Consider the following 17,072-nt stretch of genomic DNA (forward strand, 5'->3'; position numbering starts at 1 on the left):
TCCTAATCATGCTTAAGTCTGGATTAGTGGTTTAATTTCGGCATTATTATTGCTATTGAATATTATGTTCTCATGGAATTTACTTGACAAGAAGCACGATGATGTAACTAAAGTTGCACATATACAGATAGATAGACAGGCATTTATCGTGGATGTTCTGCTAATTTGTCACCAAGACTTTTTTTTTTTCGTGGTTTTGGGAGGGGGGGGGGGGGGGAATAATAAGAAAGAAAGAGAACTTACATAAATTAAACAGCAGTTAAGTCATCAAGACTGGTGAAGAGGGAAGAAAGTCACAATTCAACCACAACATACCAGAAAGCATTTATAATAAAACCATATAGCCTTCAGTCAAACATCTACAACTTTGACTGAGCTTTCTGTCTTAGCTTTCTTCTCAGAATCTTTCCTGAGGCTGACTTGGGAATGCTTCGAGAGAAAATCACTCTATGCAATCTCTTATATGGTGTAACCTGCAAGAGTGTTAAGAGTGTAACTGACCAATCTCTAGAGGTGTGTTTAATTACAACGCAGCAACAAACCAGTGAGCAAATTAAAGTGGCATGTTATCAGCTTAATAATGCTCTAGAGCTGCCTTGCCTGTTTTGCAACGAAATTTTGAACTTCCCTTTCTGCTAGAGAGCTATTAGATGAACGAACAACAAATGCTACAGGGATTTCCCCAGCTTCGGCATCTGGGAGCCTGCAAAGGAGAATTGCCTATAAGCTCAAGAGAACACATTTATCTTTCAGAAGTTATATATCTTAATAAAGAGACTCACGGTATAACGGCAGCATCTGATATCTCAGGGTGAGTTAGCAGAAGCTCTTCAAGTTCTGCTGGTGCCACCTGAGTAAAACGTAGCAAATGGACATTATTTATAAGGAAAATCTGATGAAATTACAATATAACGGTCTCAATGAGAAACAAAGAATTCAACTGAGTATTAACCACTGCTAGGCTTCTTCCGGATCTTGCAAGAATGCATGTAAAAACTCATTCATTCAAGAGGGCCGATTTCAAGGTTTCAGTCAGTGAACTGGGCCGATTTTGTTGAAGCTTATATGTAGAACATCATTCATAACTAGTAAAAACATGATCTAACAGCAATACTCCTTGGCGATTGTAAGTTGAGTATAACACAAACATGGGTCCAATTAATGACACGAGTTAAATAATAAACCTGGAAGCCTTTATATTTGATAAGCTCTTTGATCCTGTCCACGACATATAATAGTCCTTTGTCATCAAAATAGCCAAGATCTCCAGTGTGCACCCAGCCCTGCTTATCTATGGTTTCATTTGTGGCTATTTGATTTTTGAAATAACCTATGCAAAGAGAAGTTAATAACTTTAGTAATTGAACTGTCCGTGGACTAGGACTAAGAAATCCAAATGGAGATAAATACCCAAAGCATGGTTTAAATTTAGTCGAGGTTATGCACTTACACTACCAGCAATCTTTTTGGAGTTATAATCAAATGCAAAATCAAGAAGCGGATACTATAGGTTAAAATCGTTTTCTGCGAGGTTTGAATGCTGTCGAGAATTAGCCCATTAATAATTTAGTCTGGGACCTGATAGAGTGGGATATTGGGACCTTTCAAGTGCTTGGGGACTTCATCTTCTTTCTTATGGTTCTACTGCTTATTGGTTCAAGTTTTACCTCTAGCTTTCTGGATAATAAGTTAAAGCAATTTCACTGATCCGGAAGATCTGTGAGCAGCAATACGTAACATTTCCTGTTTATCGTTAGCATTAATTTCTGCTTATAACGACAAGTTCCACGGACAAAATCCCAGCAGATTGAGCACAAAAGCTACAAATTTGAGGATAGCTGCAGCAAGTCTAATCTGGTGAACTGGAGGCTATATATTGTCGTAAAGCAGTTCTGAATTCTCAATCACTAGCATGTCATTCCAGAAACAAGGAATATCTGGAGGACAGCCATAAGCGCTATATCTAATGCCAAATCCATTATACAACTCAGTTAAAAGACCATTTTGCAAAAACACCATATAGTTCAAGAACACTAACTAATATCTGCAATGGTTTAAGCAAGCAAAAATATAATACCCAAACTGGACAACAAAACGGAGTTACACATTCTTTTTATAATCTGCTGTGACCAGAGTTTCACCTTTGAATGTAAAGTCTACCTTGCATCATATTCTGTCCACGAACCAAAATCTGCCCCTTTTGGAAAGGTGGAAGAGGTTCTGCAGTATCCACATCCAGTATTTTGCATTCCACTCCAGGAACAAGAACTCCAGTTGAACCAGAATGGGGAGGTCCTGTCTTTACATCCTCTCTTGAAATAATTCCACATGTTTCCGTCATCCCATAGCCCTGCCAGACGTTAACATTTCTACCGTGTTTCAGGTCCACTTACTAAATACTTAAGTTTGCTGAATCTTGGCATGCGAATTACTAATCATTACCTATTGCTCAAGACAAAGAAATTAGAATTTCTGGTTCTTATGAGTAGTAAGTAGTAATTCAATGCCAGTTCAAAACGTTAGCAGAGTGACTCATAGTCCAAGTTAGAAAGGTTTTTGAACCGAACTCCTAAAAAAATCACCTGAACAATCACAGCTTGAGGGAAATTCTTGGCACATTCCTCAATCACATCTTTCCCCAAAGGTGCAGCCCCACATGCAATTTCCCTCAATGATGAGCAGTCATACTTACTCACCACCTTTTTCTGCTTCCCCAGAGCTACCACCACTGGTGGCACAGCATACATGTGTGTCACTTTATACTTCTCAACAGCATGCAATGCTTTCTCCATCTCATACCTTTCCATCACTACCACCGTATTCCCTTTCTGCAGCTGTGCATATACAGCCACAGACAATCCAAATATATGAAACATGGGAAGGAAGCATAAATATACGTTCTTGGAGTTACCATAACATTCTTGATCTCGTGTCACCATTGATGCTGTGGCAATGAAGTTTCTGTGTGTCAAAACAACTCCCTTACTTTTACCCGTTGTCCCGGATGAATACAGAAGAGCTGCAACATCAGTTTGTACAGCTGATGACCACGGTGAATCGGACGATGCAGGGGATGTTGAATTAATCAAATCTGAGTAATGACAAAACAGAGTACTGTAAGAATCAGCCGCATCAAATGATCCCTTAGGACTTAGTAGAATACAAGGTAGATTGAAGTGTTTGATCTTGTGATGCAGTTCATTGACAGTGATGATAAGTTTTGGATTGGAGTCATTGACTTGGTTTGATAGCTCATTGATGGTATACAGTGGGTTGACAGTGGTGGCGATGGCACCAATGCCGACAACAGCAAGGAATGATATGGGGAAAAGAACTGAATTTGGGGAGAAAATGAGAACAACATCGTTCTTGTTGATGTTAAGCTTAAGGAGGGCATGCGAGAGCTTGGAAACTTGGGTTAGGAGATCAAAGAAGGTGAAGGATTCAGCAGTGGCGGCATCAATTAGTGCAGTGCTTTGAGAAAGGGATGGGAAGTTCCTGAAGAGAAATGGGACCATAGAGAGGTTGGGGTCTTCTGGAAGGACAACGGGTGGCTTTTGGGACCTGTAGATCCCATCTTTGCCGTAGAATGGCGTTGTCATTGCGGCAGTGATTTGGGATTCTTGAATCTCTAGAGGAAGATGATGATCGGTAATGCTTCACGACTTTGTTCTTGTTATAAATTATTTAGTTAAAAAGACAAGCAACGTATCCACTAAGAAGATTTGATGAAAATGAATAATAACAATAGTAATGATCTGCCTAGTTTTCGCCGATCAAGCTTTGGCTGATCCTGGAAACTGTAAAAGAGGATCCAACAACAAAAGACGAGGGAGAAGAAACTATTCAAGTAATTCCAACTTAAAGAAAGACAAGAGAATGTGAGTCCGAAATTGGATTAGAAAATTTGGTGGCATTACTAATTATTACATTTCGTAAGGACGAATTTAAATCAGTGATAGGGGAAGGAAATTGTGAAGTTCTTTGTTCAGGAATTATGACGAGGGCTGAAGTATTTCACGTTGCAGCCTTCAATTAATCATGCACACTTCGACTCCCAATTAGTTTAGACTTGAGATGGCCAATTTCGTTAGCAAGCAAGGTTCAAGACGAGGGCTCAAAGCTTGCCTACTTCTTGTCAAAAGCTGTAATCACTTTTTGGCCGGGATGCAGGTGGAAGGTGTGGTTTATTAGTAAAAATTTTGAAGTTCATGATTTTGGTGGTATAAACAATCCCTTACATCTAGTTGAAGGAGAGGGAAAGCCTTGCTGCAGGTAGCATAGGTTAGAGACTTTTGAAGGGAGGGAGGGAAAGATTGTCTGAATGTCAAAAGTATACCAAGCTGGAAAGGGCCGTGAATGCATTTAGGGATCAAAACCACGCCTTAAGTGGAACCGACTCTGATTCCTAAAACTGGAGAACTACTGGTAAATGGGAAAAATACAAAAAAAAGAACCTTTTTTTTTTGGATTAATTCCAGTGTACCCCCTCGCGAAATGCTTCTTCCTCACATGCCTCCTTAAATGCAGAATTGGATCGATTCTTTTCTTTTTTTTAAAAAAAATAATAATAATTACCCCTTGTGGTACAATAATTTTCTCTATAATTTTTCCAAATCAGGTATAATTGGGTTAGGCAACCCACCCTTGGGTTGAATTTAGCATATGCAATAATACACATGGTTTCGTGAATTGACAAAATTACTCCCAAGTTCTTAATTGCTGATTTTTTAAACTACTTGCTCTTGATGAAAATTTTACTAAAATAACTTAGTTAATTTTTTAAAATACTTTTCCCAACTGGGGAGATGTGGGATTTCAAAAGTGAAGAAGGGGAAGGAAAATTAGAGCTCAGGACCTCTAAGTTCCATATTGCTAAAAATTCTAACATTGTGTAGCTTTTTGGTTAATCACAATTGAAGTTTATTTTATTATATATTATCTTATGGCTACATTTTTCCGTGTTTTCCTTATAATTGCAAAATGTATCGAAAACATATATAATTTTTGAGGACATTGTATAATATAATTTTATAAGTGGAAAAGTTTCTACAATAACTGTAATTTTCACAATTCATTTTGATTTATTTTATTAGTTTAAAAGCTTGTTCAAAACTATATTGTGAAATTTTATATAGCATGTGAAAGGCTTTTGGCCCTTTATACGCTTCGTTTATATTAGCTATTTTTGGAAGTATTTTTGAAATATTTTACTGTAGCAGTGTATATGAAAAATTTTTATTATAGATGTTTTTTGAAATATTTGATATAGTGTATGGTTAAGTACTTTTTTTTAGTTTTTTTTTGTTTGTGTATTAATGTAACATTGTGTTTAAAAAACTTGTTTTTGAAAAATAGATCAATCTAAACGGATATATATTATGGGAAGGATTTTTTTAGGGTTAGTTAACCAATTCATGTGCGTTGAAATTCAGCCTAAACTTGAGCTATCGACCCAATTATACATGATTGAGAAATTCGTAATAGTACGGTAGATGTATTGATTCAAAAAGGTAATGTGAGAAAGAGACTTTTTGAGGTGGTTTATTAGAATTAGCCCTTTAATCTTATACGGGGACCAACCGTCTTAAACCGGGCTCTCTAAATTGTTCCCACATCCACCCAATGTAAGGAAGGAAAGAAAACCGTCTTCTGGTCCACGTGGCAACCTCACTTCTCGTATGGGATGTGGCGTCAAATTCCCCACCTTTCCCATTCTTCATCCGTCTCCCTCTCTTTCTTCCCCCTCCAGACAAGAAATTCCCAGTTTTTCTGTATCTCTCAATTCCCGACGGGAGAATCCTTCCCTCAGATTCCTCTTCCTTTCCCTCTCTCGGTTTTTTGTTAGTGTGCAGAATGCCCGGCGAGACATCAGTCATCTACTTTTCCACGCTTTCCTCAATTTGTCTCCCCAAAGATACAACTATTCTTGCCTCCTCCTCTTCACTCTCCGCTCTTTCTAAATTCCCATCTTTTAGTAGTAAACAATTACCTCTTCGGTCGTTCCGCTTCGTCCCAAAAGCCTCAGGTTCGGGCCACTTTCTAGGCGATGACGCCTTTGGACACTATCCCTGGGAATCCTCCTCTGATTCTGGCGACTCATGTACGTTCTTTTTTTATATATAATTTTTTTTCCACCGGTCTGTTATTTTGTAATGTGTTGTACCCCTGCAACTTTTCATCTTGAATTATGGAATAGTTTGATTCTTTATCGGATCATAAAAACCCACTTTCTGCTAGTTCCGTTGTCCTTAGCGGGTCGTCGCAATAATATAAATGTGATTTCTCGAATCTATTTTTATTAGCCATTTCTTTTCTTTTATGCGTGTTCTTGATTTTATCAATACATCAATTAATAGTTTCTTCTTGGTCAGAAATGAAGGCAAAAGGTGAAATTTTTTGTGCCTGTAACATCTATCATATGAGTTAGTTGGAAGTAGAATCATTTGTTTGGCTAGTTGCTGTGCCTGGAATAAGATCAGATTTAGGTTATGTGCCCAATCTACACTCCAGAACTCGAACACATCGACCATGAAAACTATACTATGTTATCTCTGTGGCCTGGCGCTCTGATGCCCTTTGATGGTATGGGACAGGTCCAATTTCTGGTAAACTTTGTTGAATGGAACTCTTTTAAAAAAAAATTCTTTAGTTTGTTTGGATTCTTGTTATCAGCTCTTGAATACGAGGAATGGGAGATGAAAAACTAAGTTACTGGGAGGGACAAAAAAGAAACTTTTGACAGTGGCAAATTGGAGAGACAAATATTACAAATTAGGTGGAGTTACATTTTTATAATGCAAAGCACGTAGATAGGTACTTTTCTATCATGATTTGTTTCTGATTTTTATGGGGCATTTGGCATTAGGGGGGAGCTTTTCTTATTCTGGATTTGCAGGGGACATTTGTTCTTCTGATTGTTGTGGATTTGCTGTTGGAGCATTTGTTTCTTCTGATTGTTGTGAATTTTGTTACAATTGTGGGAGATTTGTTTCTTCTAATTGTTGTGGATTTTGTAAATCTCTTGCTGTGGATTTGCAGCCATTCAATGGGTTCCCGAAGAGAGAGTCACATTATTCACTGCTGATGGGCTTATTCAAATAGGAGGAAATCTGGTGCCACGGCGAATTACTTCCGGTGACGTATGTCAATGCTTTCTGCCTTTCCTGCTTAATTTTTTTTTCTTGGTTAATAAGTGCATGGTATTGTCAGAAACCATGTTAATACCTTTTCTGGTGTGATGTATCTTTTTCTGGAATGTGTTGTCAGAAATACCTTTTCTGGTGTGATGTATCTGTTTCTGGAATGTGTTGCATTATAGTAAAGCTGCCTCTTTGTACTGGCTATCAGTTCACTGCTGAGAAAAAACTGCAGCCCCTTTTTTTTTTTTAATTTATTTGTTAGCCGATTTGGGTTTATGCCACAGTGCATACTACTGTGCCATGAATGTTGATGTGGGAAACTCAAATCAAGCATGGAAAATTTAATAAGAAACTTATTACACTTTGGACTCTCTCTCTTTCTCTGGGCTTGTGCAGCACAAGTATGCATGCTTGAGAAAAAAATCTTTTTGAAAATCGAATTATTTTGCTAATCACATTTATCTCTATGCAGAAGAAGTATGAAAAGATTAAAACATTACAAAGAATCCAACGGTTTCAAGAAAGTGATTATATGGATCCTAGTCAAGGCTTGTGCTTGGGTGCTCTCTTTGATATTGCAGCAACAAATGTATGCAGTCCTCCTGACATTTGACTTGACAACTGTCTGGTACTTTTGTTATCGAATTTAAGGGAATTGAAATTTGGTTGATAATAGGGACTTGACACGGGTAGAAGGCTTTGTATTTTTGGCTTCTGTCGTTCCGTTGAGATGCTCAGTGATGTCGTTGAAGACACTGTGTTGGAGCATGGTGGAGAGGTACTTTTCTTTTCACCTGCAATATCTCATGATGTTTGCAATCTTTAGTGACATATTGTTTAAGGAGCTCCTCTCTTGAGTCTAAGTTTGTATGTTTTGCATTTAAATAAAAAATTTTAGCTTTAATTTTATTATCTTGTGTATCTAATAAAATTCTGTTTGAGATGAGAAAACTTCACACAATCCTTATGTATGCACAAATATGTCATTTTATGAGTTAAAATTTTAATTCTGTGCTTTTGTGGAATATGTCATGGGAATATGAGCTACTTGATTGGTGCATATATTTAGCTGTCTTGTGACTTTTCCAGGTTTCCTTTGGATAGGAATGGTTACAGGAATATTTGATCTATTCTTTTGGTTTCCCAGATTGTTGTTGGCTCTGTCTGGTTGCCGTTTTTTTTTTTTTGGGTAAAGGAAGAATGGGGCGGGGTAGAGTTAATGTACACCAGACTCAGGCAAGTTTGGTTCTTTTGCACTGACCAGCCACTTCCTAGAGAAAATAAGCAATGGAAGTCACTGAAGTATGGCACTTGAGACAATTTACTTGGATTTTAGACATCATTATTCAAGCTAAGGGTTTTGAATGTGAACAAAGTGAGACGAATGTTTGAGAGAGTTATCCCTGAAGATGCACAGAAGCTAATTGTTGACATTTATCTTTTAGTGAAAAGGCATTGCTAGCTATAATAACTGGTGCTTTTGACGTTTTGTGGAGACTTAGATGATGTAAGTTGAGCCATGGTTTGCACTCTTATGGGATAATAGTATCTTAGAATCGGCCTCTCTAAGAACTGCAAGGAAGGTATGTAGCAGAGGTTCCTTATACTGGTCCGGTGTAGTAAGCGATCTATAGTGTTTGCTGTTTGCTCTACTTTGATTTACCCAATGCTAGATCTGTATTTTCTGTAGTTTTCACACTTTGGTTCTGTGTGCCCTCGTGAATATAGAAAGTGACAAGGGAAATTATTTAGACATTAATAAGCTGTGAGCACTATTACTTCACATTTTTTAGCATATTTGGAATAAGCCCAGATGTCTATGCAAAATTTTTTTTTTTTTTTTGAATCTTTTTGAAATGTATCTGTTTTATACACGTTGAAATGGAAATACAGTTTCATCTTCTACGCATTCTAATAGTGTCGAATGCGACATCCAGGTTGTTGCCGCAGAAAAAGCAAGCAAAGGCGGTCTGCATGAAAAGCTAACCATGACTGTTGCTGTACCCCTACTTTGGGGTGTTCCCCCAGCCTCAGAAACACTCCACCTTGCAGTTCGGAGTGGTGGAGGGATTGTGGAGAAGGTATATTGGCAGTGGGACTTTGTGTAGATGAATTACTGGCTCCTCTGACCATTGTTTGTAGTTGTACATAATATCATCTGCTTCTATGTATAGGACAATTCAAGATGTACATTTGATGTCAATATGATTCCCCTCATTGTTTGCAGTGATATTTTTATGTTTGTCAGCGCTTCATTTTGATCCTTCTCAATGCACATCTTGATGATTAAGTTACTCTTATTGCTCTTAACTGAAAATTGCTAATCTGGTGAAGAATTTACATGTATAGATAAAATGAAAAAAGAAAGTCAAGTGGAAGCAAATGAAGCGAAGAGCTCGAGTCCTTGTGTTCTTCCTCCTCGTGTTTTTTGTCGTCGAAAACAAAAAAAATAAAATTAATTGATCAGCAGATAAATTGTACAGGGTCAAAAGACCAAGTACATCAGCCAGCCTACCCAACTAAAGAGTAATAGCTATCTGTAGAAAACACGAAAGTGGAAGTCCTGATCCACTGCCGAAGCCCAATTCTTTTGGGTACCAACTAGTCACGGCCTCAGGAACAGAATGCAGAACAGCATCTACTACCAGCACTGCACAAACAAGAACTTGTTGGAAGATAGCCTGATTTCCAGCTATCTATACAAAAGTAGCAAATACTAAAAATATTTTTACTATGTCAGAGAAAGAATATTCGTTCTCCAGTGTTGACTCATCCAACTAAGTTCCATAGCTAAAGAGTAATATCCCTTTAGAATTCTATTTTTAAGTTTTTGATAATAAACGGGCTTGAGTATTTTTGGGGTGTTACCATCTGTAACGGGTGTTGTAGTAATCTGTCCCTGGCCCCCGGGTTGCTTTTTTTTTTTTTTCACCCTTATCCAGATTCAACAATCAAACTGACCCACACGTATTGTTAATTATCTTTTGTTTGATTTGTGCAAGACAACTAACAGAAAAAAACGAATATTTTATTCGGGTCTTGAGATATTGATTGATCAAAAAAGCGATTTTGGACCCAAAATCGTACTATTTACTTGCATGGTAAAATATTTAAATGATTAGAAAAAAAAAAAAAAACAATTTTGCACCCTCGTACTTCACCTGTCGTAGCATGCAAATCCTCTTGCTTTCACGGGATTACTTTATGTCATCTGGATCAGTGGATGGGGATAGAACATTTAAGGACCCGCAAAAAAAAAAAAAAAAGGAAATATCACAACTTGTTTAGTAATCTGATTCTGCTGTATATCATCTAAATCTCACGAATCAGTGTGTGCTCCGCCTAATTCACAACAAATCCATAATAGTTAAAAAAATATTAGTACTTGGCAGTAAAAGGGCAGGGCTTGATTGGTTTTCTGGATTTGTTTTTCTTGGGTCAGAGTCCATGCTACTCAATTGCACAGGTGGTGGTGTCGTGCACCATGAGATGGAAGTCTATCTCTCTAGTTAAGCAGCTAATGGTACTATAATACCGCTCATTTAATCTTTGGTTGGATGAATTACACCTGCCTAATTGCAGAATTATTAATATTATTGGAAGTTTTTAACTTCACCAAAAAGACTACACATGATTACGTAAAGACCGTCCCTTGCTTCTTTCTTTTTTTTTTTTTTTGGTGAGTGTGTGTGTGTGTGTTTTATTATTATTTTTTTTTATATGTTTTTCAATGCCTCGAGCTTTGGCTGTGGAGATTTCGTGCACTTTTTTTTTTAAAGCAAGGTTTTCGGCATCAAGCCCTAGAAAAAGGGAGAGTGGAATTTGCGAGGATTATTTACTTCCCTTGCTTGGACATGTTAAACTCTATTAAACATTTATTCTTGTTCTCGAAATCAAATTCTTTTTAAGTAGTCAAAGCCATGTACTGAATTCTTCTAAAAATTAGAAGAAAAAAAAAAAGGGAAAGAAAAGGAGCCCTGAATTGAAGATTGACTTGTTCTAGCATGCAAAGTCGATGGAAAAAACTTCGTCACTCTTACTTCAGAAATTATATAACTGTGATGTGATTATTCTGCACCCGTACCTACATCAGATTGATCACAGCTTCACCACTCACGAGTGAGCATTTTCTTGTGACATGAAGTTCAAAAAAAAAAATCAAACGACCTATAACAAGTTATAGCATGTTTTTACTTTTCAGTTTCAAGTTTTCAGAAAGGCAAAGGAAGTAGCTTCAGGAAACTGGAAGTTTCTGTGACTAGTACAAAACAATAGTATATATTAGTACTGTGATCACTATTGCTTTTCGGATTAGCATGTCGCTCACCTGTTCTCTGTATCTTGATCAACATCCGAACTTTCGTACTTTTTCCCCCTCTAAGAGAGATCAAGCCAATGCATTTTCAAGTTTTGCTGTCCGCTTTTAAACGGGCATCGAAAGTACAGTATTTCTTGCAGTCACTTTTTCTATCTTTGAGTATGTTAAACATGGCAAAAGGCATATAATTACCAAGCAAAAGGACACGATCATCTTCTTTATCTATTAGTAGTACCTTTTGACCTTTTGCACTCCACTAGAAAAGACATGCCTAGAGAACCACTTTCCCCAGTGGCCGAAGCCGAGCCAAGCATATTTTATAGCTGGCAGTCCCAATAATTTACTCTTGTCTTGTGTAGAAGCAAACAAATATGGTGAAGAGGTCAATGCATTGATTTTGCAGGAGGCATCAACTATCATGCATGGAGATCGTACATTTTTGCAGGCAGCCCAAGTTGGACTTGTTTATCACGTATTGATTTTTCATGTTGCCACTAAAATGCCTAAACCCCACAAGTCCTAATCATACAGTAATAGATGATGGGAACATGGCTCACATGTATAATATTTGTAACTTTTGGTTAATTCTAATATTACACGACTTCCCCTCGCAGTCCAGTTACATTAGTTAATGTTTAATCCATTCACAAAACAGGCATCTTAATCTGTGGCAACAAGTATACTTCATGTACGCATAGAAAAAGGAAAAAACTGCAAAGAAAAGAGTTTCTTGGGAAACCTCTCAATTCTAGTTTTGAAAAATGGTACGTGAATTGACCGAGGTTGGCTTGGGATGTCAATAATTCATCACAGACTTGTTAATCACTTCATAACTGATTCTTTGAAGTATACTAAGGATTTCCGACAGGGGTGAGATTAGTCACAAGATTATGGAATTAATAACTCTAAAAGCCCAGAAAAAGTCCAAGAATCTCGCACTGAGCTTGACCAGTTTTATAGGGGGAAAAAAAGAAGTTAAACCAATAATTAAATTATTCTCTCGGTGAAGGATTCATTGTGCATGTTTAGCATCGAAGTAGTTTGATTCTTGAAGAATGATGCCATTTCCAGTTTTCATGAAATTAAATAACTTTGGATCAGCTAAAGACAGCAATAACACGTCGATCGATCATTTCCCGGAAAACAAAATGGACATGGGGACTTTCATCACTAACTATGTACTGTCAAAAAAGGTGTACATTTTCATCGAAATACACAAAAGTCCTAACCCCCACGAATGGAGAAGCCTACTAAAGACTACTTCGAATCAACACCATCCGTGATTCATGATCCATCCCTTCAAAACCTTCTGACTGTACCTGCAACAGTCGGCATCAGTTGTAGTATGCCACCTTTTCATCTGTCTTGTTTTCATCAACGAAGAAGTTGTTGCAGAGATTGGTGCTAATCAGTTGTTTAATCTCTTCAAGACTATAATCCAGTGGATTTTCACTATATGGCTTCTGATCATCAGCGTATTCAATAGTGACGTCACTGTTGATCATAATCTTCTGATTTTCATGATCAACACCAGTGCTGCAGAGATAGTTTTGTAAATCATGCTCTACCTCTTTGCCGTAGCTGTTCTGATTTGTGGAGCTGCCATCTGAAGAACTACAGCTAGCTTCACCTCCGAACCTTAGGAGACTACTGTCTTGAACTAGGTAACTGTGCATGGAACCACCCATATGTTGAACTTCTTGAAAACCGGTACTTGTTGAAGAACAATTAGCGTTCAACAGACTTGGCGGGGTTGATGAAAAAGTTTCATAGCCTGAGAGGGACCTAAATTGGGTGGTGGTATGATAATTGTGATATACTGATGATATTGATGGTGATGGAGCTGAAAATGGTGATGATGTTATAGATGCAGGCTCAAACCCCGAATATGGTGATGCGTAGGGGCTGGGTTGATGGCATTTTTTGTGAGATCCCATTATTTTCTTTTTCAGCTTGGTGTTCCAGTAGTTCTTGATGTCATTGTCCGTCCTGCCTGGTAATTGAGCTGCTATTATTGACCACCTGCACCATTGTATTTGCAATATGGGATCAAATTGGAAAGGACTGTCCGAGCAGGAACTTTAACCTACTTCTTCACTTCTTTCATTGATACAACATAGGTTCAAGGAAAAGGGGAAAAAAAAATTTTGGGGGGGGGGGGGGGGGGGGGGGGGGGGGGTGGGTGGTAGTGGCAAATAATTAAAATCATACAGAACATATGAATATGGGCAAGATCTGGAGGAAAAATAGTAAAAAACAAGGCAAAGGCTGGTGATTGTACCTGCTACCAATGCTCGCAAAGAGGCTGCAAATTATCCTATCCTCATCATCTGTGAAGTCTCCATGTTTAATGTTGGGCCTGAGGTAGTTAAGCCATCTCAATCTGCAACTCTTTCCGCATCTTCTAAGCCCTGATCATAATTATGCCAAGAAGAAGACTCATTCATTGGCACCAACTGCTGGCAAACCATAACAAATACTAGTGTTGTAACACGGAAATTCATAAGTGGGCTTACCAGCCTTCTGTGGAAGAGCTATCCAATTCCCTCCAGTCCCTGACTTTTCTATGTACTCCTTCAGCTTTGCATCTTCTTCAGGGGACCAAGGTCCTTTCTTCACATTCGCCTTGTCACAGCAAGGAGCTCTTCCCATCTCTCTCTGGTGGTTATACTCTGTGCCTGTTTCTGCTTCTCTCTATCCAGGCTTCTTTCAAGATATAGTGCTTTTGAAACGCTCGAGTATGTGAGTGCGTGTGGATTAATTTCTTTGCTTTGGATGACCTTATTTGGACAGCGAGCATATATATTATATTTACCCGGGGGGAGCTACTGAAGTCAAACAACAGACTCGAGATTTCAATTATCACTTGTCTAACTCGCTATTCCGTCATTAGCCGGGACAAAACTTTCTATCATTTAACAAATGCCACCCAGCAGCGACTGAAGCCCCCCCGTCTATTTCTATATCCCTGCCCTTCCTCGGTCTTCCTCTGCCCCAAAGAATCCAAAGCCTGCTTTCTCAATTTATTATGCCACCCAATTCACGAAAATTGCCCCCGCAAATGATTGGTCCAACCGTCATATTTTACTTGGCTGTATATTGGCCAAGTCAGAAGCTTGCCTTCATAAAATTAAACCTTCAAGTAAGAGGATGTATATCAATTACTAGTACCACTGGGCCAATGGTTCAGTGGCCACCAGGGAAGGATTAAGTCCCTCATTGGGCTGTTGGTGAGGGTTCAAAATTTATCAGTAGCGAAAAAAATCTAAGGGTTGTGCCATAACACTCTTTTGGTCTAGTTGGGTCTGTATACCCATTAGTCCCTACAACAGCTTCCTTAGGTTCCCCCTCCCCCTAGATTAGGATAGAGTAGGTTATACACATGTATCGTTGCTGTAAGAGGGTTCATAAAGAAATTACATTTTCATTGCTGTTCATGTTCACGAAGTCATATCGAGATATGCGTGAATATAAATAAGGGTTAAAAGCATTAAATCTTCAAACTTTACTCTCAATTTCACTTTACCTCGTTAACTTAATAAATAGCCACATTACCCCGACTTTATGTTTTAGGACAAGAGTGCCCTTCCATATTAATTATTATTTTATTTCTTTTTTTCCTTCTTTTTTTTGCCCTTTTTGTGCTTGTCTTTTTTCTTTATATTTTTTAAAATTTTCTCCCTTTTCTCATGTAATCAACTACTGTCGTCTCTTTACTATTATTATCTGTATATTAATTTCAATCTTCTTAAATTTATTCTTTATCTATTTCTATCTTTTTTGACCTTTTGTTATTAGAAGTAATAATGATCATAAAATCTATGCGATAACAAAGTATATATTATCTATGCTCATAGACTATTTCATATGTTACTTAAATCGATACGTCTAGAGTTTAGAATAAAATAATTTTGACTAACAACAGTAACAAATATAAATCATAATAACATGGTGGTTAATCAACTATACATTATATTAGTTACTTTATTTTTGGAGAGATACTTTTAAATATTAAGTAATTTAAAGTTCTAGTTTGCCAATATCTTTTTGAAACAATCAAATAGCTAGTAATATACACTATTTGATCATGACAGGCATATATACTAGCTGTTTATGCAGTACAACTAATAGGAAAGTGAAACAAAACAGTGACACGAGAGAAGAAAAAAATAGTAAAAAAAGAAAAAAAAATTAAAGAAAGTAATAAAAAAGAAAAAACAAAGAAATGAATAAATAAAAAAGAAACAAAATAAAATAGTAAGGATGCTTTTGTCATAAAATATCAAACGAGGAGGCAAAGTGCTTATTTAACGACTTCAGGCGGGCCAAAGCGCAACCAAAGATTAAATTCAAGAAGGTTTAGCGCATTTAACCCTATAAATAATTTGGTGTATTTGACATGCGTATTGTAACATTATTATTAATATATTTATTAGGAAGACCGGATGTACTGTGCAGACCAAGACCAATGACCGACCGGTAAACAAGAGATGCAATTAAATTGTCTTCCTATCCTCTATTTTATGTATGCTTCCACTCTTCATGCACAAAAATTGTAAAATTCGTCCACATCCCTGAATATTATACTATTTGTTTGACTTTTATACTACTAGTATTTGATTCCAGCTGAACTTTAACCAGGTAACGTGTCAAGGTTGTAATCGAATCTTTGTGCCTTGTGCAACCCCAAAAAATCAAATCACTGAATAATATGAGGAAGCTCTTGAAGTTGAAGAAAAACCTAAATAAAAATTTTTCAAATTTTTTGTACTTTGTAAGTATTAGAATTCGGGCTATCATCAGTAGCCGTATCTTCTTAATGAACTGGTAGAGTCAGGTGATCAAACCATCCTTATTTCTCCCATCGCAGAATTCGTGTAAGTTGGATTTCGTGTAAGTTGGATTTTTCAAATCTGACCCAGCCACCTGGTTTCGGCCACTAATCTGCTAAAAGAATTGGTTTCAACTTCCTACTTATGTTTGATCACATTTTTCTCAAAATTTTGATTCACAACTTCACTTCACTTGCCTTTTTTGCTTCCGGAAATTTTTCCAACTCCGAAGAACTTGATGAGAAAAATTTTCAGTTGGCATTAGGTGTTAAATTGAAATGATCACGAGTTTTGGTTTCAAAGTGAAATGTTGGCCACAGAGAACGGTTCTAGTGTAATATTCGTTCTACTTAATGACTTAATTGGTGGGAAAAACAGCTGACTTGGAACATTTTGCACGTCATTTTGGCTCAAAAAGTTCGTAGTTGAACCCTCCGCTGCTTACTAATTATTTGGACTGCAGAAGCAACCAAAAAAAAAGGGCTATAATAATTATTCTAAATAATAATCTACTGGCCAAACACATTAGCTACTAATTTTGCGCGTAGCGTGTAGTAAAAAAACATTCACACTTTGCCTCTTCTTGGTCAAAGGCATAACTAAAGAAACTTAACCAATAAAGTTGAATCGTAATTATTCAAATTAAAATGGGTCAAATTTTTTAACCTTTTCCACCCCTTCCTACACCTTTCCCACCCCATCTGTTGGACACAAAATTAAAACCCTGAACCCGACGGCAAAGAAGACTTTAAGATCCCTTTCTTGTCTATTGGGCAATTC

General features: G+C 37.3%; 3 protein-coding genes across 4 annotated transcripts; 1 reads left to right on the plus strand and 2 right to left on the minus strand.

Moving 5' to 3' along the window:
• Window positions 1-224: 224 nt before the first annotated feature.
• Window positions 225-4,177, minus strand: LOC113697000 (probable CoA ligase CCL7). The gene is made up of 6 exons (XM_027216399.2): window positions 2,583-4,177; window positions 2,161-2,350; window positions 1,185-1,330; window positions 783-850; window positions 601-703; window positions 225-473 (listed from the first exon to the last, which is right to left on the minus strand). The coding sequence occupies exons 1-6, from the start codon at window positions 3,600-3,602 to the stop codon at window positions 360-362; spliced, it is 1,641 nt and encodes a 546-aa protein (XP_027072200.2). The 5' UTR covers window positions 3,603-4,177; the 3' UTR covers window positions 225-359.
• Window positions 4,178-5,678: 1,501 nt separating this feature from the next.
• On the plus strand, window positions 5,679-9,374 carry LOC140009316 (uncharacterized). Of its 2 annotated transcripts, XM_072054481.1 has the most exons (5): window positions 5,679-6,103; window positions 7,042-7,142; window positions 7,615-7,731; window positions 7,819-7,920; window positions 9,080-9,374. In XM_072054481.1, the coding sequence occupies exons 1-5, from the start codon at window positions 5,857-5,859 to the stop codon at window positions 9,248-9,250; spliced, it is 738 nt and encodes a 245-aa protein (XP_071910582.1). In that variant the 5' UTR covers window positions 5,679-5,856; the 3' UTR covers window positions 9,251-9,374. The 2 variants fall into 2 exon arrangements, with proteins under 2 accessions (XP_071910582.1, XP_071910583.1); XM_072054482.1 differs by lacking the exon at window positions 7,615-7,731 and having other exon boundaries at window positions 5,705-6,103.
• A 3,192-nt stretch (window positions 9,375-12,566) lies between these two features.
• Window positions 12,567-14,240, minus strand: LOC140009317 (transcription factor RAX1-like). Its single transcript, XM_072054483.1, has 3 exons — window positions 13,977-14,240; window positions 13,742-13,871; window positions 12,567-13,482 (listed from the first exon to the last, which is right to left on the minus strand). Exons 1-3 carry the CDS (start codon window positions 14,110-14,112, stop codon window positions 12,795-12,797), a joined length of 954 nt encoding a protein of 317 aa, XP_071910584.1. The 5' UTR covers window positions 14,113-14,240; the 3' UTR covers window positions 12,567-12,794.
• Window positions 14,241-17,072: the final 2,832 nt, after the last annotated feature.

This window comes from Coffea arabica, chromosome 6e (genome assembly GCF_036785885.1).
Source record: "Coffea arabica cultivar ET-39 chromosome 6e, Coffea Arabica ET-39 HiFi, whole genome shotgun sequence".
Taxonomy (NCBI): Eukaryota; Viridiplantae; Streptophyta; class Magnoliopsida; order Gentianales; family Rubiaceae; genus Coffea; species Coffea arabica.